General features: G+C 40.1%; 1 protein-coding gene across 1 annotated transcript in view; it reads left to right on the forward strand.

Moving 5' to 3' along the window:
• The first annotated feature begins 11 nt into the window (after window positions 1-11).
• LOC138963232 (intermembrane lipid transfer protein VPS13A-like) overlaps window positions 12-27,493 on the forward strand; it is a 152,807-nt gene continuing 125,325 nt past the window's right edge. The window contains exons 1-5 of the mRNA XM_070335289.1: window positions 12-1,051; window positions 2,317-2,485; window positions 3,832-3,875; window positions 21,072-21,114; window positions 26,678-26,869. Coding sequence (XP_070191390.1) covers window positions 2,389-2,485; window positions 3,832-3,875; window positions 21,072-21,114; window positions 26,678-26,869 — 376 coding nt within the window. The 5' untranslated portion in view covers window positions 12-1,051; window positions 2,317-2,388. The remainder of the gene's footprint in view (window positions 1,052-2,316; window positions 2,486-3,831; window positions 3,876-21,071; window positions 21,115-26,677; window positions 26,870-27,493) is intronic.

A 27,493-nucleotide genomic window follows, 5' to 3' on the forward strand; every position in this document is an offset into this window, starting at 1 on the left:
TCATAATCTTACGTAAACCGTTATAAAGAACAATTTGAATGGAAAACATTATATAACGTTCCTTGGCTCTCAAATTGACTATTTACCGTAACATATACAAACATTAATTTGTAATCAAGTCACACAAATGTATTTGCTGTGTCAACTATAAAGTGTTGTAATAAAGATTCCAGATGTTAAATGTATGTAGTTTTCATTTGTCAAATTAGTTATTTGTTTGAGATGAGTGCGTGAAGCCATAAATTTAGATAGAGACGTGTATTAAGTTATTCCGAAATGGCTCATTTTAACCCTGCATATTTGAGAATCGGGAAAATGAAAGGAGCAGACGATTGAATAGACCAGAAGGAATAGAACACCGCCCTTATGTTCTTTTCTTGGGAAAAAAACCATGTATGAACATAAAACGGTAGTTCAATCTGTATAACTTTCGCACAGCCGCTGCACAGCAACAGCAAGGAATGCCAGCGTGCAAGACTGAGTGTTTGAAAACGAGATTGTCAACCATTTGAGTCTGTGCGTAGGTCGCTTCCCGTTGGGGTTTCCAATGAGACTAGAGTTGCTTATCGATCGCCGCGAACTCCAGTTTAATGTTATGCCCGGCATGCTGGTTTTGCATTGCCGCTCTGTCTTGGCATCCCCTTCTCGACGATAGAAACCTTTCCGTTTTTGCTTGTGTTTTTCGTTCTGAAAATTCTTCCTTACGCTCTCAGTAGATGTGTGGTTTTTGAGCCAGGAAGAGTGCGCAACAACAGCAGGGCAATACGTTTGATGTAGTGAAGGGCATTGCTCTACTGTAATAATGTATTCATTCATCGACCAGCAGAGGAATCAATACGTATTCTGTCGTCTCGAGTACAGCATATGGTGTCGAGATTAGCAGATATAAACACCGCCAGGAAGACATTGGGCGTGCAAGATTACAGACAACTTGGAGAACCTGTGGTGTTTCAGCAGTTTTATTTGGTGCACCTGATTTTTTAAGAATGTGTCATGTACTTTACTGACCAGGATGTGCTTGCTGAGTTGATGTACCTAGTGTTGCCATCAGGTATACATGACTTTCTAATGTATCATGCATATATGATATGATGTGATTGAATGCACAATCTCATTTCTGGAATATTTGTATCTGATTATGTTGTGCTCATTACAATGATATAGGTTTTCAGCAAACAGATTCCACTCAAGGTTGCTTTTTTATTTTTTAAGGATAACCTCTGACAGCTGTGATCAAGATTCCTTTCATTCGTTTCAAGAGCATTATTTTGCAAAACAATGTAAATTTGTGTGCATACCTAACAGCTAGTAGATCACACACTTAGCAACTGAAATTTAGTGGCTTGAGAAGATTAACATTTTATCTGTCCAGAATTTGGCTCAAAATTGTTTTCATCTGAGCAGCACATTCTTATAATTTTTTATATTTTTTAAATCAGCTTGATAAACTCCAAGCTCTCGGATCCCACAAGTTTGTTGGTTCCGTTTATAGCTTAAAAAATTGCATTGTAAGGGGTTGTATTGAAAGCAGTATTGTTATGTTAATGAAGCATTCATTCAGTTTTGTTTTTTTAGCTGGAATGATTTAAATCTGGTGTGGTCAGAAGTCATTTTGCATCATTGAAACCTTGCCCGTAATTTGAGTGAAGGCACATGCAACTGTGATACTTTTTAAATATGCGTGAAATCGAAACGTATTTTTTAATTTTTACCACTCTTGAGCCTTTCACTTTACACACTGAAAAGCGATTAAGAACAGGGTTATTCCCAGACCCTAAGGACAAGTGGTGAGTTGGACCTGTAATGAAAATGTATATATGTTTTTGTCCAGCCTTTCTGGCTTAATTTGTCCGCAACATAAAAAATTGATGGTCAAACATGACAAAAATATCAGACGGTCGACCGGCAAAGGAACAGTCATCACTGTATCAGATCTGAGAAAAGTACGAGTTAAGAGACTGAAGATGGAGGCCTGAGAATTACGTTACACTGTAAGAAAAGATTACCAGGGTATTAGAAAAAAAGTTAAAAGAGAGGTTCCACTGTATCTACAATCTATTAGAAATGCAAATCTATTTAGTTTGAACTTTTTACCTTTACATTTCAAGAGCTGTATTGATTTGATGATATATATCCTTACAATTTGGCAGCAGCTAACCTCTCCTTGCTGGGGAAAAAAATTGCTCAATTATTTTCATGACACCAAATCATTTCACGGTTGCCTGCAGACTTATAGCCTCGTTTAATTGGTGAAAATAAAAAAAGGGACTCGATCAGCAAAGATAACAAATGGATTTTGCATGCCTGTTTCAATAGGTCTGCCATTGCGGGATTGAAGATGTTGACTGAAGCAAAGATAAACCAATAGCGCAGACCTGTCAAAGCACCATGTTTGAAACGCTGGTGGCCAGTTTGCTCAACAAGTACATCGGGAAGTATGTGGCAAACATCGACTCCAAAAACCTGAATGTCAGCGTTTTCAACGGTAAGCTGTTTTTTTCTATCTTTCTGACTTGTTTTGTTTATTTGTGAATGTTAATTGTCACATTTTTTTGATTGAGGTATACTGTGTAAAATTTTTTTTATCTAATTAGACTTTACATTATGAATTTTATCTGCTTGAAGTTGAAACAAGTTCTGTTTTCTTCTTGATAAAAGTTTTGTTAAAAGTTTAAGGAAGTTTCTATATTTTTATATTTGTTTTGTGCAAAGCAGGACAATTCTACTTTGTTTCCTGTTAGGTGGTACATGTATACTGGTGTGAGAACTGGGCAGATGTTGCTGCTTAATATGAGGAATTTATGATACTTAGGCCTAAAAAAAAAAAATAGGTGTGGTTACGGTAACCCGACCTACCCTATTTTTAGGGGCCGACCCTATAACTTTTTATTACATTTGTCAAAAAACCCCACAAAAAACAAGAAAACGAGTGCAGAAAATGCAATGAAAGCGAAAGCGCCCGAGTCGCACACTTATTTCCCTGTCAAGTAGGTTTAATTTGTACACATTAGAAAAAAAAGTTTAAAAAAAAAAAGTGATTCACTGATTGCCTGCCTTCCTACCCTATTTTTGGCTCACGTAAGTGTAGCCTATGCGATCGTAACTTTGTCTGTCTGTGCGTGTGGGCGTGTGTGCGTGTTGTATGTCTGTGGTAGAAACTTTAACATTTGAAGACGTCACATTTGAAGACGTCACATTATGGCGTAAGAGGGTTAGACGTCACGCGAAGGAATTACTGAAAGTCTCGGTCATTGTTATTTTGCCGAGCGGGCCGAGACTAGTTTTTTCTTCGAAATCGGCCATTCAGATCTAGATCTAGTGTCTCGCTTTCTTGCACAGTGTCACCTATGGCTATGCCGCTTACTGTGTGTGTGTGTGTGTATGTGTGACGAAGTGATTGAGTTTGTGTTACTGTTTGTCGATTTCTTACGTGAGCCTTGAAGGCTTCGCCTCTTGTTTTTTGCCTATGTTACCGTAACCACACCTTTTTTTTTGTTGCCTTAATTGATCTCACTCTTAAGGGTCAGAACAGCAGCTCAGATAAGATTACAAATTGATTAGTTTTTGAAAAGATATCAGTTTCATATTGTACAATTGTTGTTGTAACACAATCATTATTGATGAAATAAAATATTGTAAAAAATTAAATGTCTTTGAATTATTCAGTTTTGAAACATTAGCTGACATGTTGTTTCAGATTTTTCCCAGTATCATTCAACTGAAATTGCATGTAATTCCAATGCTGTATTAAAAGAGTGTTTGAGTGTTGTGCTGGGTACTGGTTTGCCATATATTATATGATTAATTCCTAATTGCATTTTCATTTTTCAGGAGATGTAGAACTTTCTGATCTGCAGCTGCGGCCGGAAGCATTGGTGAGTTATGGGTTAAGAGTGGAACCTTTTAAGACACCCCCCCCACCCCCCTCTTTAGACCCTGGTTTTCTTATGTTCATAACCTCTGTAAATTTACCCCATTTTAAGATCCCCTCCTTTTGAAGACCTGATTTTCTCTGATTTTGGAATGTCTTAATCGGGAGGTTCCACTGTACTAGTATATGTTGTGATCTGTGGAGTCAAGTATTTTTCTACACTAGCTGCCCAATGCAAAAGACTGGTGATAGGACAGTATTTGATGGGGTTGGACGATTTGGGATAGGTTAGCCTCATGTAGGTAATACAACCCTGATGGTTTCTTATGAAGTTGAACCAGAGACTGTCACGCTGATACATTGTAATTTAAGCTTCGGCGATGAAGATGTTAAAACAATCTTTTGACAGTGTTTTCTTCGCTTCATTGATTCATGTGAATTGACAAAAGTCAAAACAAACTCTCAAACAGATGATTGAAAAAGGACCCAACATACATTATTTTAAATTGTTTTTGTTAGAACTACATTTTGAAGTAAAATAATGAAGTAAGGATCACTGACAACTGGCACAGTCAAACCTGTCTATGACGACCGCCCAAGGGCCAGACCAAAAGTAGTGATTGTCATTGTAGACAGGTGGTCGCTATGAAAAGGGGAATTACATAGACAACAAATGTGTCAGGGATCTTATGGGGTGGTAATGATGGGCAGGTGGTCTTTATCGAGAGGTGGTCGTCACCTGGCAGCTAGGTTCCACTCTACATCTGAACAGGATTTCAGTAAATACCTGACTTGAAATTCTTCTTCGTTCATTGGCTGAAACTCCCGCGCTCATGTGTATGACTGTTTTTACCCCACCATTCAGGCTTTTTGGGGGGAACTGTAGAAATGCATTACTTGGAGATGTTGAAAAGGAGTGTCAATCGTAAATCTTAAACTCTAAAGCTGGTGGTGCACAGGGTCCCCTCGGTCTGCAGGCGCTCTGTGTCCGCTGCTTGGCTGCTGCCGATGAGTTGTGCTGATTGAAATGGTCCCCCTTGGAACGACCATTTGCATAAATTGCCTCGTTGTCTTTCAAGTCAGGCACCGCTGGTGACAGGCAGAAAATGGCCAATTGTCTGACAATTTGTAGGATAGTGACTTCAGGTATTGCTGTTACTACAGTTATGGGCGAACAAACTTAGATTGCCGTTACTGTAAAAAAAACAACGTTCTCACACAAACTGAGCTGTACAAGGAGTTTAGATTCTGTGTGAAGTTAACTTTAAACTGCAGTGGTGACTTGTTGTGCATTAGGGCTTGGTGTTTGGATTGGTAAATAGCTTAAATCATCAGATTATATTTCACTCTTATCTTAAGAAGGTTGCCCGTACAAATGATTTATTATGAAGCAGGCTGACTTACGGTCATCATTGACATTACACTAAATCCCACTCTGTCTCAGGGGAGAAGGTTGACTCTGTGGTCGCCAGACTCATCCTCAGAGGGGAATGACGGTAAATGCCAAGACAGTGTGCAAAATGCATGTTGCATTATTGATATCTGACAAAGATAAATACGATTAATGGTGGCAGCAGCACTTGCCGGAACGGAGTCGTTGTGTCCCAGGAAGTGAATTTTCCAAAGGAATCAATACACTGGCTTGGCCAGGTGACACTCATGTGGTTTAGGAGGCAGCATCAGCTGCATTATGCTGGATTAGTTGGTGGTATTTTGGAAAATGCCCACCTGCGGCAAGAAGTTCTGAACTTATATGTAACTTTTTGAGTCACTTGAGAAAAAGTGACTCTATGTAATCGGTCAGTGTTAGTCTGTCCGGACGGCCGGACGGCCGTCCGTAGACACCACCTTAACGTTGGACTTTTCTCGGAAACTATCCAAGCGATCGGGCTCATATTTTGTTTAGTCGTGACCTCCAATGACCTCTACACTTTAACGATGGTTTCGTTGACCTTTGACCTTTTTCAAGGTCACAGGTCAGCGTCAAAGGAAAAATTAGACATTTTATATCTTTGACAAAGTTCATCGGATGTGATTGAAACTTTGTAGGATTATTCTTTACATCAAAGTATTTACATCTGTAGCCTTTTACGAACGTTATCAGAAAAACAAGGGAGATAACTAGCCTTTTCTGTTCGGCAACACACAACTTAACGTTGGGCTTTTCTCGGAAACTATAAAAGTGACCGGGCTCAAATTTTATGTGAACGTGACTCATTGTGTTGTGAATAGCAATTTCTTCCTGTCCATCTGATGCCTCATATAATATTCAGAACTGCGAAAGTGACTCGATCGAGCGTTTGCTCTTCTTGTTTGTACTAAGCAGAGTTCGTAATCGCTAGGTGTGCAAGTTCTCTAAAGTCCTGGAAAAAAATGATGTTCTTGTCACTGTGGAAAGTATGCTGTGACACTTTCACACTACTCTCATTACAGTGGAAAGTATGCTGTGACACTTTCACACTACTCTCATTACAGTGGAAAGTATGCTGTGACACTTTCACACTACTCTCATTACAGTGGAAAGTATGCTGTGACACTTTCACACTACTCTCATTACAGTGGAAAGTATGCTGTGACACTTTCACACTACTCTCATTACAGTGGAAAGTATGCTGTGACACTTTCACACTACTCTCATTACAGTGGAAAGTATGCTGTGACACTTTCACACTACTCTCATTACAGTGGAAAGTATGCTGTGACACTTTCACACTACTCTCATTACAGTGGAAAGTATGCTGTGACACTTTCACACTGCTCTTATTACAGTGGAAAGTATGCTGTGACACTTTCACACTACTCTCATTACAGTGGAAAGTATGCTGTGACACTTTCACACTACTCTCATTACAGTGGAAAGTATGCTGTGACACTTTCACACTACTCTCATTACAGTGGAAAGTATGCTGTGACACTTTCACACTGCTCTTATTACAGTGGAAAGTATGCTGTGACACTTTCACACTACTCTCATTACAGTGGAAAGTATGCTGTGACACTTTCACACTACTCTCATTACAGTGGAAAGTATGCTGTGACACTTTCACACTACTCTCATTACAGTGGAAAGTATGCTGTGTCACTTTCACACTACTCTCATTACAGTGGAAAGTATGCTGTGACACTTTCACACTACTCTCATTACAGTGGAAAGTATGCTGTGACACTTTCACACTACTCTCATTACAGTGGAAAGTATGCTGTGACACTTTCACACTACTCTCATTACAGTGGAAAGTATGCTGTGACACTTTCACACTACTCTCATTACAGTGGAAAGTATGCTGTGACACTTTCACACTACTCTCATTACAGTGGAAAGTATGCTGTGACACTTTCACACTACTCTCATTACAGTGGAACCCCTGTTAAGACCTTGATTTTTCAGGTTTTCTTCATGGCCTCTGTAAAATGAATGAATTGTAAGACTCCCTCCTAATCTGATCAACCTATTTTCTCCTATTTTTGGAGGTCCTGAAATGGTGTTGCATGTCGTAAGAGGCGACTAACGGATTCTGTTTCTCTTTTTACCCTTGTTAAGTGTTTCTTGTATAGAATATAGTCAATGTTTGTAAAGATTTTAGTCAAGCAGTATGTAAGAAATGTTAAGTCCTTTGTACTGGAAACTTGCATTCTCCCAGTAAGGTAATACATTGTACTACGTTGCAAGCCCCTGGAGCAAATTTTTGATTAGTGCTTTTGTGAACAAGAAACTATTGACAAGTGGCTCTATCCCATCTCCCCCCCTTTCCCCGTTGCGATATAACCTTCGTGGTTGAAAACGACGTTAAACACCAAATAAAGAAAGAAAGAAAGAAATGGGTGTTGTACTGGCCAGCGATCATTTGTGTTTTCAGCCCTTCCAGCAGTACGCAGGGAAAATACTCATGGCTATAGTCCCATTAATAATGTCTGCTCGAGTCATAGATGCTACTGTTTGTGTTACAACTGTGCAAATTCATCGGAAAACCACTTCCTTGCTCAATTACTGGTTTGAAACTGACCTCATGATGAATTGTTGCAACAGCTGTTACGGTGACTCTCAGTATGCACAGTAAGCCCAACTCTTCACTCCCAGATGTGCACCAAACACACACTTATGCAGACAAATATGCACACACGCATGCACACCGTGCATAACTTCACAAGGAAGAGAATCAAACAAGTCGCGTAAGGCGAAAATACAATATTTAGTCAAGTAGCTGTCGAACTCACAGAATGAAACTGAACGCAACGCAACGCAGCAAGACCGTATACTCGTAGCATCGTCACTCCACCGCCCGTGGCAAAGGCAGTGCACGTGGAATTGACAAGAAGAGCGGGGTATTCGTTGCGCTGAGAAGGATAGCACGCTTTTCTGTACCTCTCTTCGTTTTAACTTTCTGAGCGTGTTTTTAATACAAACATATCATGTCTATATATTTTTGGAATCAGGAACCGACAAGGAATAAGATGAAAGTGTTTTTAAATTGATTTCGAAGAAAAAAAATTTGATAATAATTTTTATATATTTAATTTTCAGAGCTTGTTTTTAATCCGAATATAACATATTTATATGTTTTTGGAATCAGCAAATGATGGAGAATAAGATAAACGTAAATTTGGATCGTTTTATAAATTTTTATTTTTTTTTACAATTTTCAGATTTTTAATGACCAAAGTCATTAATTAATTTTTAAGCCACCAAGCTGAAATGCAATACCGAAGTCCGGGCTTCGTCGAAGAGTACTTGACCAAAATTTCAACCAATTTGGTTGAAAAATGAGGGCGTGACAGTGCCGCCTCAACTTTCACGAAAAGCCGGATATGACGTCATCAAAGACATTTATCAAAAAAATGAAAAAAACGTTCGGTGATTTCATACCCAGGAACTCTCATGTCAAATTTCATAAAGATCGGTCCAGTAGTTTAGTCTGAATCGCTCTACACACACACACACACACACACACACACGCACGCACATACACCACGACCCTCGTTTCGATTCCCCCTCGATGTTAAAATATTTAGTCAAAACTTGACTAAATATAAAAACAAGAAAGGTAGGTTGTTGGAACGTTTGTTGACAAAACAATACATTCACAAATATATCGACCCAACGGTCTTTCAAGTGCACAGACAAACAATAACGAAAACTTATCTGGCTGATTTTTCCTTCTGCCTGCCACGAAGCCGCAAGCAAGTCTCATAAGGAAGGAATACACTGGGCAAGGGAAGGTAGGATTGGGTAGGTGGACAACAAAAACGGAGGGGTTATCAGTTCACTAAATTTACACGGATCTACCCTTCCTGTAGGACTGCTTAATTAGCAAAATCTGATGGATGGATCCAGGCTTTTCATTAATTACCATCTTGACATTTACATACTTTCTGAGTCAAAGTCACAAAGCAAGACAGTCGCTTTCTTATATATTAGCGTTTGGAACATTTATATATTTCCAACCGTTGCATTTGCAGAGCCCAGCGGACATACTTTAACAACCGTTATGATGCTACCCTTTTATTAATGACATTAAGTGGCCATAGGTTCTGTAACGGAATTGCTCCATAGAAAATTGAACATGCTGTGAAGTAGCTCCTCTAATTAGTTCTGGAGACTTTGATCAGTGAGGAAGCATGCTGATCACATAATGGGCTGCTGAAAAAAACAGGGCTTGGAAAGTGCATGCACATGACGTTCATCCACAAGAGACTGCAGAATGCGATGATTCAATTATGTCAGCCCACAGGGCATGGACACCCATTTGTCAAGGTAAACGTTGTTGCAGGCAGAAGGAGAACGGAAAAAAATGCTGCAGCAGCAATTAGTGACGTTTGTGCACGTTGGCAGGGCAGTGTCTCAAAATTCCATTTTGGAGGGCTCTTTGGGGAAATAATGGCTCCATTATTGGATTTCTTGTCTTCCTTTTGACACGGACTGGAATAGGGTCTGAGCGTCTTGCTGGCGTAATTGACTCTTTTTAGCTTTAAAGTTTATTGAATATAACGCTGTCAACACGCTGTCAACTGCAAGGGATCAAAAGACAAAAGTGCGTTTGAAATGCCGAGAATAATGGATTGTGTATTTGAAAGTTTAAAACGTTTCCATACACTGTATATGTCAGACTTAGACGTGTTGTTGCGAATAAATGCATTTTCAAGTGTCAGCAACATATCTCCTCAGCCATATTGATGGTTTACATTAATTTTATTTTATAATAATATATGAGTGATGGCTTTCAACAATTGAATCCTTAATGACAAATTAAGCTGTGGAGATCACTGGGGTTATTTGTCAATCTTTCTCTGTGTATGCCAGGAAGCTACCCAATGTGATTTTCATGTTTTGCACTGAATCCCTGTCGTCTCAAAAAAGAGAATTTAATCACAGCAGATGATGGATTCTGAATTTTGGGAAGAGTTGAACTTGCAACAGAGGACCTAGCGTATGATCTTTTTGTCTGCACATTTCGATGTTCTTGGGATAAAAACTTAGATGACTATAATGGAGAAGAGGGAGGGGGGTAGAGAGACAGGGCAGGAAGAGCAATCCTGATGATATTCAGAAAAAATACTAAATAATGCAAATAAGGGTGGGCAGATGTGAAACCTTATGCAACAAAAACACAGCCAGGAGGAAGCGAGCCATGCATTATGGCAGTCTCCTGAGACCATTCGTCATCTTTTTGCTTGCCATTGTTGTCTTTGAAGGGGGGGGGGGGGGGGGTAGAAGTTTGCGTCACATGCACTACTGTTATCAGGGGAATCATGATAGGGCTGTTCTGATGCAGCTAGCTGTTACTGCTGTTGAGCTTTTACAGGCCTACAAAGACATTAGCAGAGTGTGCTTGAAGGCGTCCCCTGCAGCAGTCTGAGTGGCCTTGCAACAGCTTTCCCCTATCCGTTTCCATGTTAAATCAGCCTTTCAGTGTGGGATTGATTTAAATCTGGTTATGTACTTTGTTGGCTGTATAGTGTGAAAAAAGCTGTAACATTAAGCCACAGTCATCCACAGGTGCTGGCACATTTGCTCCAATTAATTAAGATTATGTCATTGTTCTATCTGTTCTAGTTGTATGCACGGTGAGTTCCTCCTGTTGTTTATACTGCAGCTGCTAGGTGGTCGTCTACATTTTTGCTTTTTTTCAATAATCTTATGGTTAGATTTCGCTAAAAAGTTATGTCAGATGATGAATGAACCATGGGGAAAAAAGTTATAAAAAAAAAAATATATGTAAAAAAAGATTTTATTTTTGGGTAGCGTGACTCACGCTTCCAATATTTTGTTTTCTGTTTGCTGAGAACATGTGCTTTGCCTAAAAATACTGACCAATCAAATTCATGTCACTATGCTTATAGCCACGCCCAAACAAGTGCAGCAACAGTTTGACACTGGAGCGCTGTCCACGCTTTTTTTTAAACGCACGAAATGCACGGGATTTGAGAGGAGTTTTGCGCTTGGCATTTTCCAAATAAGGATACCATACTATGAGTACTACGCTGGAATACTACAATGAATTTTCAAACGGCTACACTGGCTTCGTCTTTCCTGATCGAAAGGGGGTGTATTGTTGATATTTGTAGATAATAGACTCTGCATTTTAATGGTCAAATATCGATTTCGGTATAAAAATGTAGACAAGGACCTTTAAATGTGGGGGTCTTAAAAGGGGTGTTCCACTGTATTTGCTCCAAAAAAGAGTGTGTAAATGTTCTGTCTGTTGTAGTTGCAAGCACAGTTCCTCCTGTTGTTTATGATGCAGCTGCTCTCTGCAACACAAAACAAGTCGCGTAAGGCGAAAATACAATATTTAGTCTAGTAGCTGTCGAACTCACAGAATGAAACTGAACGCAATGCCATTTTACTCGTAGCATCGTCAGGCCACCGCTCATGGCAAAGGCAGTGAAATTGACAAGAAGAGCGGGGTAGTAGTTGCGCTAAGAAGGATAGCACGCTTTTCTGTACCTCTCTTTGTTTTAACTTTCTGAACGTGTTTTTAATCCAAACATATCATATCTATATGTTTTTGGAATCAGAAACCGACAAGGAATAAGATGAAAGTGTTTTTAAATTGATTTGGACAATTTAATTTTGATAATAATTTTTATATATTTAATTTTCAGAGCTTGTTTTTAATCCGAATATAACATATTTATATGTTTTTGGAATCAGCAAATGATGGAGAATAAGATAAACGTAAATTTGGATCGTTTTATAAATTTTTATTTTTTTTTACAATTTTCCGATTTTTAATGACCAAAGTCATTAATTAATTTTTAAGCCACCAAGTTGAAATGCAATACCGAACCCCGGGCTTCGTCGAAGAATACTTGACCAAAATTTAAACCAATTTGGTTGAAAAATGAGGGCGTGACAGTGCCGCCTCAACTTTCACGAAAAGCCGGATATGACGTCATCAAAGACATTTATCAAAAAAATGAAAAAAATGTTCGGGGATTTCATACCCAGGAACTCTCATGTCAAATTTCATAAAGATCGGTCCAGTAGTTTAGTCTGAATCGCTCTACACACACACACACACACGCACGCACGCACGCACATACACCACGACCCTCGTTTCGATTCCCCCTCGATGTTAAAATATTTAGTCAAAACTTGACTAAATATAAAAACAAGACTGCTACAAGATGGCTGTATTGTTCAGCAATAAAACATTGGAATTATTAATGACTCATTCCCTTGGTATTGCCATAGCATCTGTGACCACAGTTGCAATGTTATGCTCAGGTCATCTACATCTTTCAGGTACAGTGGAACCCTCTTTTAATTAAGACCTCAACAAATCAGAAAAAATTATGTCTTAACAAATTTATGTTATGATTATTTTTATTTATTTATTTATTTAAACATATTAGTTTACTGATAAAGTTTGTTGATTTAAAAATGTACACATTTGACTGAGAAAAGAAAAGACCTATGAAGAAGGTTTGCTCCAAGCCACACACACACACAATAATTGTAGTATGCAGCAAACCTGCATGCAACTGAGGTTAAACAAAACAAAAAAAATTAAAAAAAAGAAAAAAACAGGTCTTAAAAAGGAGGGAATCTTAAAACGTGAGTAAATTTAAAGAGATTCTATATGAACAAAACATCCGAGAAAAGCGGGTCTTAAAAAGGAGGGAATCTTAAAACGTGGGTAAATTTAAAGAGATTCTATATGAACAAAACATCCGAGAAAAGCGGGTCTTAAAAAGGAGGGAATCTTAAAACGTGGGTAAATTTAAAGAGATTCTATAATATTATGAACAAAACATCCGAGAAAAGCGTGTCTTAAAAAGGAGGGAATCTTAAAACGTGGGTAAATTTAAAGAGATTCTATATGAACAAAACATCCGAGAAAAGCGTGTCTTAAAAAGGAGGGAATCTGAAAACGTGGGTAAATTTAAAGAGATTCTATATGAACAAAACATCCGAGAAAAGCGTGTCTTAAAAAGGAGGGAATCTTAAAACGTGGGTAAATTTAAAGAGATTCTATATGAACAAAACATCCGAGAAAAGCGGGTCTGAAAAGCGAAGGAGTGCGTCTTAATACAATGGTCTTTCGGATGAGACGAAAAACCGAGGTCCCTTCGTGTACACTACATTGGGGTGTGCACGTTAAAGATCCCACGATTGACAAAAAAGTCTTTCCTGGCAAAATTGTATAGGCATAGATAAAAAAATGTCCACCAAAATACCCGTGTGACTTGGAATAATAGGCCGTGAAAAGTAGGATATGCGCCGAAATGGCTGCGATCCGCTGGTCGATGTGAATGCGTGATGTATTGTGTAAAAAATTCCATCTCACACGGCATAGATAGATCCCTGCGCCTTGAGTCCGAGTCTGGAGATACGTGCGCGATATAAGACTTCATAATAATAATAGTAATAATGGGGATCTTAAAGTGGGGTTGCACTGTACTTCGCTTTCACTGTATCGTAGCTGCTGCTGAATTTTGCAAGATCGATCCAGGAACTGCATTTGTTGAGTTTCTAATAATTTAGTCAGTTCGTGTGCAATAAGCGCCTGGAGCCAATTGATGGGACTCGCGCTATAGAAAAGTTATTTATTATTATTATTATTATTATATGACGTAAGCTGTATAACTGCAGATGTTACTTCTTGCATTTAAAGTTATAAAGACAAGAATCCCCAAAATGATTTGATGGATGTATTTATAAGTTGCTGCAGACAGCAGGAAACATTTAATCATTATTAATGAATGGTGTTAAATGTCTAAAAATGTGTAAGGAACGATACGACTGTCACAAAAACAATGAGATTTTTGGACCAAAATCTTGTATTTCTTTTTCTGCGGCCCTCAGAGCATTTTACTCTCATGGTCACCTAATATGATGAGAGTTAATTGTGTGACACCATTTTTGACCAGGCTGCCACAATGTGCAGTATGACGCCATCTTTGAGGGTGTGCATGCTAGGTGTTTGTACACATGTTTTCAAGTCCGTAGACTTTCGCTGGAATCTCAGGATCTTTAATGTGAGCATGATCTTTTTGCATGGCACGTAAGCGGTACGATTCAGACAAAAATCTCTTACATGTAATTCACAACCTTAAAGTTACAGACCGCAGAAAATAAGTATTAGAATACAAAAATGGTTTGAATTACCAAAAATGCAAAAACTGAAAGTGTAATTGCTGCAATGATACAGCTTTTTTTGTTTAATCGAATCTGTTAAAAAATTGTGCGTGCCAGTGATGACTTAAATAATGACTGAAATGGATCTTTTAGTTTGTTTCTTCTGTGTGTGCATCACATAGCCGGCTACTAGTGTTTCATGTGGTTGTTTACTCTGGATACACACCGACTTATATTCTGTAGCTTTTTCTTTTTTAATGATTAAATTAGTTCAAACGTGTCTTCTAGGACAGTGTATCGCTGGTCTCAAGAGAAACTTGCACACACACACACAAAATCTCATTTCAGAATAAGGGATTCTACCTATAATTTTCACGACCTTTACGTGTACGGCTTCATATGGCTTCCTTTGTTTTATGGCGGTCAGCCATGAATCTAATGATGCCGTAGTGTTTTGTGTGGGTGTTTGCCCCAGGGATTAGTCCTGGCTCTGGCTACGTTTGCACTGTCTGGGTAGAAACAAACAGGCGGCCACCGGCTTCTGTTTGATGTGGGTGCCGTGTCCGTTCCCTAATGATTGGCACTTGGTCTTTTTGTTTCGCTTTGTACCTTTAATTGCTGGGTCCATTTAGAGAGCTGCTGGTACTGATTGGCACTAACCGTTCTGTGGTGTGTGTGTGTGTGTGTGAATTTATGTGGTATTATTGTTCTGTGTGTGTGTGTGCATGCGTTTGTGTGTGTGTGTGTGTTTGTTTGTGTGTGTGTGTGTATGACACACAGTGTGTGTGTTAAGTTAATAACAGCAGCATGGAATTGTCCCAGACATTGTCAGACTCTTCTGGTCAAACTGCTACTCATGTTTTAGACATGAAAGGACCAGGAGCAAAATATTATGCAGTGATATGGGGTGGAGGGGGGGGGGATCAGAAGGAGTCCAGTTTGGATGTCACTGTACGTTTCTTGTTGACTTGAGACAGGAGGAATTTGGTGTATGTACATATAAATATTATACGTTATTTGCGTGTTTGACCAAAATATGACATTTTACACAGATCGAGACAGTCATTGTTCTCCGAGACCGCGCTAGCGGTCGAGGTGAACAATGACTGTCGAGATCTGTGTAAAATGTCATATTTTGGTCAAACACGCAAATAACATTTATGTATCGATCGAATTCCTTTCAGGTACTTATGACTTTGTTGTTGTTTTGACGATTGAACGAGCACACACACACATGCATGCAATCCAAACAGCTCAGATCATGGGTCAATAAAGTGTTACACAGATGGTCAAAATTAAAGTACAAGATATTGCACTGGAAGTGGAACTACACTGTTGCTTAGTGTCTGTATGAAGCTACAAGGTGAAAATAGAAAAAGAAAAACACGATTCTTGACTTTGATGGGCTTTTTCTGCTCGTAAGCACACATTCTTCTACTCATCACAGCATGCCCCATTAGGGAGATTCAAGAGACAGCACGTTTCGTTTTGCAGCTCGTTTCGTTTGGTGAATGAGTCACCCCGCGAAACGGAACGTGAAACGAGACGGCATAGGCGGCAGACAAGATTTAGATGTATTCACGTTTCGTTTCGGAATGAAGGAAGGGCGATAAATCTTCAAGTGAAATTATCACGTCTGTCCTCGATCAGAATGGAAAAAAACACCCCAGGAGGTGGTCCAGAATCGGGCATACTTTGATTATTTTCAGTCCAAATAAATCGCACAGACTTTGTTTATACAAAATCACATACGAAGCCAGAATAAAAATTCGATGCGATGACCTACTTCTGCTTCGCCATTTGCTTTCTCACCATGAAGTTGGATAAATGTACCAGGATCAGCACCCTTCAAAATATTTCAGTTCACAACAGTTGTCTACCTCCAATGAACACATTCTCAGCGCTGAAAGACTGTGAAAGGGTTGATGAATCTAGCAATGCATAAAATGGCCAACAAATAAAACTGTTAGTGTGCAAAAATACTCACAAAAGTTGACGAAATATTGTTCGTTTTTTGGGGGTGGAAAACGTGACTGCGTTTTGACGTTCCACGTTCCGTTTCAGTTGACCTTCACCTTTCCAGCGAGAGACACCCGAAATGATGACGTTTACCACAACTTCAAAACGAAACGTCCCGACGTTTCGTTTATTAAATCTCCCTAATATTGAGTTTAAAACACCAATTAAATTTGTTTAGAATAAAACTCACAATTTTACAATAAGAATTTAGAGACCTGAATCAATTAGGTATATCCTACTTAGTTTGACTTTTGCAAAACTAAGTAATTACACATTTAATTGAATCAGTCAGACAGACGGAGACATAGAGAGACAGACAGAGGGCAAACAGAAATCTGAGAAAGAAACCCCTTTAAAAATGTTACCATGTTTGAAATGAAACATCGCAAGGTGAAGCCATAATTCATCACCTTTCAGTATGACGTCATGAGCGTGTTCCACACTTGAAATGACGTGTTTTTATCATGTTGTCAGCTGCACGGAGCTTGGAAGTATAATTTCCATTCAACGATCCGAGTTTGTTAAGTTTTAGCCTGTTTTCAACGTCAAACACCATGAAACTATATATATTTGGAATCAGAAAATGGTAAGGAATAGATAGAAGTTGTTTTTAACCCCTTCCCTGCCAGCGTGAAAAAGCGCATTTGTATTCCTGTGTGCCGGAGCAAAATTTGACTTTTGAGGGTGTGTTCACTAAAACGTGAATAATTCAGGCATTTGAAGAGATATCTCTTAGATATTTGGCATGTTTTTTTCTAACATCCCTGGCCCCAATTACAAGTGAAATTAGTTTCATTTGGCAGGACAGAAATTTTTAAGTAATTATTTATTCTTTTTTTTTTCCCCGTGATCAAGCATTTTCGGAACATAACAACACACTTGATCACAAAAATGCATGACAAAACACAACAAAAAACTGGTGTAACAAAGGGAAAAACATCAGGTACTCACAAAACTTCTTGGTAATCAACTTCACTGCTATAAGCATCCAAAGTTATAAGGGTTAGCTGTTCATGGTAAGGTAAGTCCGGAATCGCACGTCATACTCCACAGCTGAGACTCAGAAGCAACAAAGTCACAATCCACAGAGCAGGCAAAGTCCACACACTACTTCCAGTATATGAATTTTGTGTGATAATCCACAAAACACTGAGGAAAGCACAAGGCTGCTCTCAAGGTACTGGTCAGCATAAAGGTTTGTTTGGAAGACAAGGTGGTTGATGAGGTCGTCATCAAAAAACAGCTGCATCCAGTCTACTGGTTCAAAATTGTCAACATTGCACTGCATGCCTGGATTGCCTTGAAATTGGATGTCTTGGTTTGGCGCAGTTGCATCAGCATCTGTCCAATTTCTTATCTTATCTTCCTGACGTTGTCTTGGAATTTGTCGGGCACGGCCGCGGCCACGCCCCCTCGCATTACCTCTCCCTCGTTGTCCTCTTCCCACACTGCTTCCTCGACCCCTGCCGCGACCTCTGACCACAGGACATGAAGTTGATGGGCCAGGCATTGGTTCTGCTTCGGCATCACTGCCATCAGTCTCCGACTGATCACTGTCAGTGGCAGATACACTTGGTTCGTAGCTGATATCATTGTCATCATCAATGCCTACCTCGGACAAAAGAGGGTGGTGCTGGTTGAAATCAGTTTCTTCCTCGTCTGATTCGCTGTCACTTCCATCTCTAAGGTCTTCATCATCACTGTCTTGGTCATTTAGGCACTCTTGAAGCACTTCAAGTGCTGAATAGCGCTTGAAAACAGACCTCGTGGTACCCCCACGCCGTCCACCATCCGACATCTTTGTTGACGACTTAACACAGATAACTCCCGAAGTTTCAAAATTCTCCCAAACATCAATATTTGCTATTCATAACGGTCAAAGGGAAGGAACCGTTGGTTCAAGATGTCTAACTGCTCTGCCAACAGTTTTTGCAGTTACCCCCCTTCTTGGGTGGATACAGGACTCTGATGCGTACACCTCGAACGACGTTCGTGGCGGGGCAGACAGGATGCCAAAAAACACCTCGAACGCCGTTCGTGGCAGGGCAGGGAAGGGGTTAAGTGTCTTTTTTCATAAATAAAGATAGTGGTTATTTATCGGTTTTCTTCATTTTTAAGCATAATTATCAATACAAAACAACAAAACTATATAGTTTTAGATACAGGACGCAATAGGGAATACACCAATATAAATTTTTTGTTTCAAATATTAGTTTTTAAAAATTTGAAAAAATGACATATTTTGAACAAACATTTCAATAACAAAACTTTAAGTGACCAAACTGAAATGCAATCCCATAATCCGGCCTAGATCTGAGATTGTGTGATAAGAAATTCGATCAAATTGATGAAAAACTGTAACTGTGAAAGTGCTGCCTCGACCTTTTGGCAAACGGTAAAATATGACGTCATCAAACTGTCCTATCAATAAACGGAAAAACCTTCTATGAGAAAATCCAGTCAAAAATATCCATATCAAATTTCATAAAGATCCACTCCGTAGTTTTTGAGATATGATCTGCAGTGTGAAAAAACGCCCATAACGCCCAAAACGCAAACTCATTTGTCATGATTTGCCCGTGTTCTGCTGATACTATAATGTTTTAACACACTATAATAGTAGCCTTTCCCAATGTCTATGCTAAAACTGACTTGTCTGTGTTGTCAATGATTTTGCTACAGTGTGAGAACACAATCTCACGCCCATAACGCTGTGACACGAAAACTCATTTGGTCGTGTTCTGCCGATACTGTAATGTTTTTCTTTCTTAAAACACACTATAATAGTAGCCCTTCCCAAATGCAATGCTAAAAATGACTGGTCTGTGTTGTCAATGATTTTCTGCGAGAATGCGATCTATCTGTTTGTCGCAAAGACCGTGTGACACGAAAGTTATGAGCGGAAGACAAATCTGCTGAGTGCAATTACGTTTCAGAAGATAGTTGGTTAAAACAGTTTATCACTCAGACACGCAAAGGAACACTATAACTTTATTATTCAGGCCATATTTGCTTTCCTTTGTCATGTATGAAAGTACTGGCCTTGGTTGAAGAAAGTGACCTGTCGCTGTGCAACAAATTTGTCGCCATTTTCCGCCGTGTTTTGTAAATAAAACGTGTTTACTACCCACACATACAAAACGATGCTGTTGGTTCTTTTTATTTTCTTATTGTTTGATTCATGCTTAGCAGTTTAGTATGCTTTGTTTTCTTCTCAATTCAATGGATGGCTATAAAATAAGCATTTAAATGTGAAGGTGTTAAAATTACCCATGATCTGAGCTGTTCACAGGTATGCAATCAAACACATAAGCTTCATATTTGGGCGTTTCAGGTTGACCGAAACTTCAAAGGAACTACAAAACACACGTCATGTACTCACTTTGTTGTTGTTTTGACATTGAACAGCACACACACATGCAATCAAACACATGACGTTTTTGACTCACATGCGAAGCAAAAGTGAGTCTATGTACTCACCCGAGTCGTCCGTCCGTCCGTCCGGACGTCCGGACGTCCGGACGTCCGGACGTCCGTCCGTCCGGAAAACTTTAACGTTGGATATTTCTTGGACACTATTCAGTCTATCAGTACCAAATTTGGCAAGATGGTGTATGATGACAAGGCCCCAAAAAACATACATAGCATCTTGACCTTGCTTCAAGGTCAAGGTCGCAGGGGCCATAAATGTTGCCTAAAAAACAGCTATTTTTCACATTTTTCACATTTTCTCTGAAGTTTTTGAGATTGAATACCTCACCTATATATGATATATAGGGCAAAGTAAGCCCCATCTTTTGATACCAGTTTGGTTTACCTTGCTTCAAGGTCAAGGTCACAGGAGCTCTTCAAAGTTGGATTGTATACATATTTTGAAGTGACCTTGACCCTGAACTATGGAAGATAACTGTTTCAAACTTAAAAATTATGTGGGGCACATGTTATGCTTTCATCATGAGACACATTTGGTCACATATGATCAAGGTCAAGGTCACTTTGACCCTTATGAAATGTGACCAAAATAAGGTAGTGAACCACTAAAAGTGACCATATCTCATGGTAGAAAGAGCCAATAAGCACCATTGTACTTCCTATGTCTTGAATTAACAGCTTTGTGTTGCATGACCTTGGATGACCTTGACCTTGGGTCAATGTCACATGTATTTTGGTAGGAAAAATGTGTAAAGCAGTTCTTAGTGTATGATGTCATTGCTAGGTTTAGGTCAAGCATGTGAGTCGTATGGGCTTTGCCCTTCTTGTTTTTGTTGGAGTTCCTTTGAAGTTTCGGTCAACCTGAAACGCCAAATTATAAAGTTTTGTCGGCCTCTGACGTCACATGACTCAAAGAAGGGAAATCCAATCTCCAATCGATACATGAACAGTTATTATGTACCGGATATGCGGCTTATAGACCGGAAGCGCCTAATGGGATGTTTTTCTCAATTTTACCTCATAAGTGGGGGTTGCGCCCTATATAACGAAGCGCCTTATAGTCCCGAAAGTACGGTATATCATTATCAGTTCTTTCAATTACATAGACTCACATTGTAGTACAGTGTATGTGTATTTAATATGTGTTATTGTTTCTCTTGTCTTCAGGCAGAGCTCAATCTTCCTATCGAAGTGAAAGCTGGCTATGTTGGTAAGTGCACCTTTAATTATTCATCAATGTTAAGTGTCCTGCTTGCACACATGCACATTACACACACATACACACACGCACATGCACATTACACACACATACATACACGCACACACGCATGCACACACGCATGCACACACACACACACGCAAAAAAAAAAAAAAAGGTTATTCAAACAGAATGTATTCTCTGGGCGAGATAAAGTTTATACAGACACTTTCTTGGGGGCCCGGTAGCTCAGTTGGTAGTGCACTGGACTTGTGATCGGAAGGTCGCAGGTTCGAATTCGGGCCGGGACGGACACGGGTCAACTTTATGTGCAGACCCAGAGACGGAAGCCATGTCCCACCCCCGTGTCATCACAATGGCACGTAAAAGACCTTGGTCATTCTGCCATAAGTGCAGGTGGCTGAATACACCTAAACACGCAGACACCTGGGTAGCGCGACTGCGTTGCTGCTAGCTTTCCACTGGGAGGAAGCGACCCGAATTTCCCAGCGATGGGACAATAAAGTAATGAAAATGAAAAAAAAAAATTACACACACATACATACACGCACACACGCACATTACACACACATACATACACGCACATTACACACACATACATACACGCACACATGCATGCACACACATACATACACACACGCACATTACACGCACACACGCACATTACACACACATACATACATGCACACACGCACATTACACACACATACATACATGCACACACGCACACACGCACATTACAGTACACACACTTACATACACGCACACATGCACACACGCACATTACACACACATACATACACGCACACACGCACATTACACACACATACATACATGCACACACGCATGCACACACACACACACATGCACACGCATGCACACACACACACATACATACATACACACATTTAGTGTTTTAATTTTCATCACAGAGATTTTTTAATTTTCACTTCGCTCCTCTTTCGCCATTCCCACCTGAGTTCCCCTGAGGGCATATGTATATATTGATGCACCCGAGTTTTCATGATGGTTTAATCCACTTTATAGTGCAAATTAAGATCTAGAATAACAGTGCTTCCCTGTACATAGTTTTTTTTTCATTCTTCCTTCATTGTTTTCTGTGTTTTTTGTGGTTTTTATTATTCTTCCTTGTATTCATTCTGTGTGCCATTTGATGTTGGAGAGGAAACTCACACTTGCTGAAATATTGCAACAACAAATTTTCCACCTGGTAAAGTGCTCACGGGGAGGAGGGGGAGAGAGTGATGAGGAGGGGGAGAGAGTGATGAGGAGGGGGCGAGAGTGATGAGGAGGGGGAGAGAGTGATGAGGAGGGGGAGGGAGTGATGAGGAGGGGGCGAGAGTGATGAGGAGGGGGAGAGAGTGATGAGGAGGGGGAGGGAGTGATGAGGAGGGGGAGGGAGTGATGAGGAGGGGGCGAGAGTGATGAGGAGGGGGAGAGAGTGATGAGGAGGGGGAGAGAGTGATGAGGAGGGGGAGAGAGTGATGAGGAGGGGGAGAGAGTGATGAGGAGGGGGAGAGAGTGATGAGGAGGGGGAGAGAGTGATGAGGAGGGGGAGAGAGTGATGAGGAGGGGGAGAGAGTGATGAGGAGGGGGAGAGAGTGATGAGGAGGGGGAGAGAGTGATGAGGAGGGGGAGAGAGTGATGAGGAGGGGAGAGAGTGATGAGGAGGGGGAGAGAGTGATGAGGAGGAGAGAGTGATGAGGAGGGGGAGAGAGTGATGAGGAGGGGGAGAGAGTGATGAGGAGGAGAGAGTGATGAGGAGGGGGAGAGAGTGATGAAGAGGGGGAGAGAGTGATGAGGAGGGGGAGAGAGTGATGAGGAGGAAGAGAGAGTGATGAGGAGGGGGAGAGAGTGATGAGGAGGGGGAGAGAGTGATGAGGAGGGGGAGAGAGTGATGAGGAGGGGGGTTGGGGGCAAAGAAAAATAGAGACTCTGCAACTAATTATGTTTGTGTGATTTTAATAAAGAAAGAATAAAGTTGAGTTGATATTTGAAATACAAAGCTGTTCTTTGTAATTTGATTGGAACACATCAAGAATAAATATTTGATTTATTTTGCAATTTTCAGCAAAGATTTTTCTACACATTCTTTTGGGGTATCTTAATTTTTGCCAAACATCAAACTCTCTGTCTGTCGTATCTGAAGGTGTTAATTGTTTCAAAGGAAAACTTCTTAATCAGGAAAAAGTGTCAATATTGCTTTTGATTTTTATATTTAGTAGCAGCTAGACTAATGTTCTGTGTCAATGTTAATATGTGGCAGCTAGACTAATGTTCTGTGTCAATGTTTTGTGTCATTTTTCACTGTTAAGTTAGGGGAAAAGATTCCTTTGAAAAGGAAATTTTAAGAGAAAGAGGTATTAAGTTACACCTGACTAATTTGAATATTTTTGTGATATTTTTAGGCACTCGAGCCTGTTGCATTAGAGAATTGTCATATTTCACTTTAGCTAATGCCATGAAAGGTTCACTTAAAGGCACAGTAAGCCTCCCGTAAACCATCACATATACTGTCATGGCTTTTACACACAGTACAAACACCCTTTCATTTAAACACTCACCGCTTGAGAACATCTTAGGTGCCCTCCGTAAAGAGCGAGCAATTTTCAAAGAATTTATTTTTGTGTGGTTTATCTTACCCCTGAGCCATTGTGAACCCGTGTGATCCAGTTTCCTTTTTGACTCACATGCGAAGCAAAAGTGAGTCTATGTACTCACCCGAGTCGTCCGTCCGTCCGTCCGTCCGGACGTCCGTCCGTCCGGACATCAGGAAAACTTTAACGTTGGATATTTCTTGGACACTATTCAGTCTATCAGTACCAAATTTGGCAAGATGGTGTATGATGACAAGGCCCCAAAAAACATACATAGCATCTTGACCTTGCTTCAAGGTCAAGGTCGCAGGGGCCATAAATGTTGCCTAAAAAACAGCTATTTTTCACATTTTCTCTGAAGTTTTTGAGATTCAATACCTCACCTATATATGATATATAGGGCAAAGTAAGCCCCATCTTTTGATACCAGTTTGGTTTACCTTGCGTCAAGGTCAAGGTCACAGGAGCTCTTCAAAGTTGGATTGTATACATATTTTGAAGTGACCTTGACCCTGAACTATAGAAGATAACTGTTTCAAACTTAAAAATTATGTGGGGCACATGTTATGCTTTCATCATGAGACACATTTGGTCACATATGATCAAGGTCAAGGTCACTTTGACCCTTATGAAATGTGACCAAAATAAGGTAGTGAACCACTAAAAGTGACCATATCTCATGGTAGAAAGAGCCAATAAGCACCATTGTACTTCCTATGTCTTGAATTACCAGCTTTGTGTTGCATGACCTTGGATGACCTTGACCTTGGGTCAAGGTCACATGTATTTTGGTAGGAAAAATGTGTAAAGCATGTGAGTCGTATGGGCTTTGCCCTTCTTGTTTGACTCACATGCGAAGCAAAAGTGAGTCTATGTACTCACCCGAGTCGTCTGTCCGTCCGTCCGGACGTCCGGAAAACTTTAACGTTGGATATTTCTTGGACACTATTCAGTCTATCAGTACCAAATTTGGCAAGATGGTGTATGATGACAAGGCCCCAAAAAACATACATAGCATCTTGACCTTGCTTCAAGGTCAAGGTCGCAGGGGCCATAAATGTTGTCTAAAAAACAGCTATTTTTCACATTTTTCACATTTTCTCTGAAGTTTTTGAGATTGAATACCTCACCTACATATGATATATAGGGCAAAGTAAGCCCCATCTTTTGATACCAGTTTGGTTTACCTTGCTTCAAGGTCAAGGTCACAGGAGCTCTTCAAAGTTGGATTGTATACATATTTTGAAGTGACCTTGACCCTGAACTATGGAAGATAACTGTTTCAAACTTAAAAATTATGTGGGGCACATGTTATGCTTTCATCATGAGACACATTTGGTCACATATGGTCAAGGTCACTTTGACGCTTATGAAATGTGACCAAAATAAGGTAGTGAACCACTAAAAGTGACCATATCTCATGGTAGAAAGAGCCAATAAGCACCATTGTACTTCCTATGTCTTGAATTAACAGCTTTGTGTTGCATGACCTTGGATGACCTTGACCTTGGGTCAAGGTCACATGTAATTTGGTAGGAGAAATGTGTAAAGCAGTTCTTAGTGTATGATGTCATTGCTAGGTTTAGTTACCCTAAAGGTCGAGATCAAGCATGTGAGTCGTATGGGCTTTGCCCTTCTTGTTTCACAATGTAGTCGTCAGTTTGTGATTTCCAATGCGACTCGCTGTAAGCTTATCTGCAATAGCACGTTATTATGTACCTCTGAATCTAAACGCACTAAACGGCTGTGATTCACACGAACTCTTGCGATGGCTTTTGACTGTTCAGAGGAACTGGCGATAGGCATTACCATTGTCTGCTACGAGAACAACGACCTTGTGTGACCCTGCTTCCGGGCTTTTCTTTTTTCAAACTTTCAAAACTTCGAATTGTACTGATCTTGTCTTGATGAAAAAAGAATTCTTTTATGATTTAAGAATGTTTGTGTAACAAGCTGTCAATTTATTATTTAGATTTTAAAAGTTAAGTCTAGGGCCAAAACGCACCGTCCAATTTTGTTATCAGACAATCCGCAAAATTAATTCTTTGAAAATTGCTCGCTCTTTACGTAGGGCACCTAGGATGTTCAAAAGCGGTGAGTGTGTAAATGAAAGGGTGTTTGTACTGTGTGTAAAAGCCTGACAGTATCTGTGATGGTTTACGGGAGGCGTACTGTGCCTTTAACCTTTTCAGATGAGCATCAACATATTAAACAATAAGAATAGAAAAAACTAAGACCTAGAAACAGATATTACAAAGGGATATGAATCAAATGAAAGAAGGATAAAAGGAATGATCAATAATGTATTGTGGATGAAATGATTCTTGATCAGGACGTAAAGGTGTTCCATTTCCGCTGGTAAAAGAAACATCTGCAATAAAATGGTATGGAAGAACACTGTTACACAGGAACAAAAATCTACATGTAATCAGAATGTTAAAACAAATAATTGTTCAAACGGAGAATACTTATGACAGAACTCTTTATTGATCAAACATAAAATACAGTTTTAACAAGCTGTTGTGTGCACCTAATTGTCTGCATCTTTCTTTTTCTCTTGTTTCTTTTATTTCATGTGTGTCTGTGTGTGTGTCTGTGTGTGTGCATGCGTGCATGCAGGCAAGTGTTTGTGTGCGTGCATGCGTGCTGTTAAGGGAGCTTTAATGTCAGAGAGACCGACACTCAGACTTTTTTGCTTTCTGTGAATGTGTGTTTGTAATGTTCTTTATACTTGAGGGTGGAAATGCATTGTTTTTTGTTATTAGCTTTTGATTTCTTTGTTTTTCTCTGAATGTGTGTCAGTAATGTTTTATTAATTTTTACTTTGGGGGGGGGGGGGGTGATGGAGGTGCATTGTTTTTTTTGTTATAAGCTTGTGGTTTGATTCCCGTTCAGCACACGATTAGCACCTCAGTGACGGTGCCTTCTGTTTGCAGGCCACTTGAAGCTTGACATTCCGTGGACAAACCTGTTCACCGCCAACATTGATGTGGCTGTCGAGAACCTGTACATTCTCGCTGGCCCCATCACAGATCGCCAGTATGACCCCGAGCGAGAGCGTCAGTTGCAGAACGCCATTAAGAAGCAATTGCTGGAAGCCATCGAGAAATCCCCGTTGCTGGATGTCGGTGGGTGTTTCTGTGGTGTTATGTGGAATGTGGGTGGGTGGGTCGTGTGTGTGTTTGGAGATACGTGGTGAAGTGTATGTTTGTGTGGGTGCTTCTGCGGAGGCAAACGTGAAGTGTCTACTTCTTTTGAGTGCACACGTACTCTGCCTTTGTTGTGCAAACACTGTTCAATAAGACAATCACAGTGCAGAGTATCCAGTTTCTCAGCATTTTTTTCTTCCAAGAGAAAGCCATAATGTGTGCTAGCATATGTACACACTCGTTTTTTCGCTAGGCGCTCTCTCTCTCTCTCTCTCTCTCTCTCTCTCTCTCTCTCTCTCTTCTCTCTCTCTCTCTCTCTCTCTCTCTCTCTTCTCTCTCTCCTCTCTCTCTCTCTCTCTCTCTCTCTCTCTTCTCTCTCTCCTCTCTCTCTCTCTCTCTCTCTCTCTCTCTCTCTTCTCTCTCTCTCTCTCTCTCTCTTCTCTCTCTCTCTCTCTCTCTCTCTCTTCTCTCTCTCTCTCTCTCTCTCTCTCTCTCTCTCTCTCTCCTCTCTCTCTTCTCTCTCTCTCTCGCTCTCTGTTCTAAGTCACAGTGCTGACTCAACTTTTGTGCAAAAAAAGCCGGATATGATGTCATCAAAGACAT

Source organism: Littorina saxatilis, linkage group LG3 (genome assembly GCF_037325665.1).
Source record: "Littorina saxatilis isolate snail1 linkage group LG3, US_GU_Lsax_2.0, whole genome shotgun sequence".
Lineage (NCBI taxonomy): Eukaryota > Metazoa > Mollusca > Gastropoda > Littorinimorpha > Littorinidae > Littorina > Littorina saxatilis.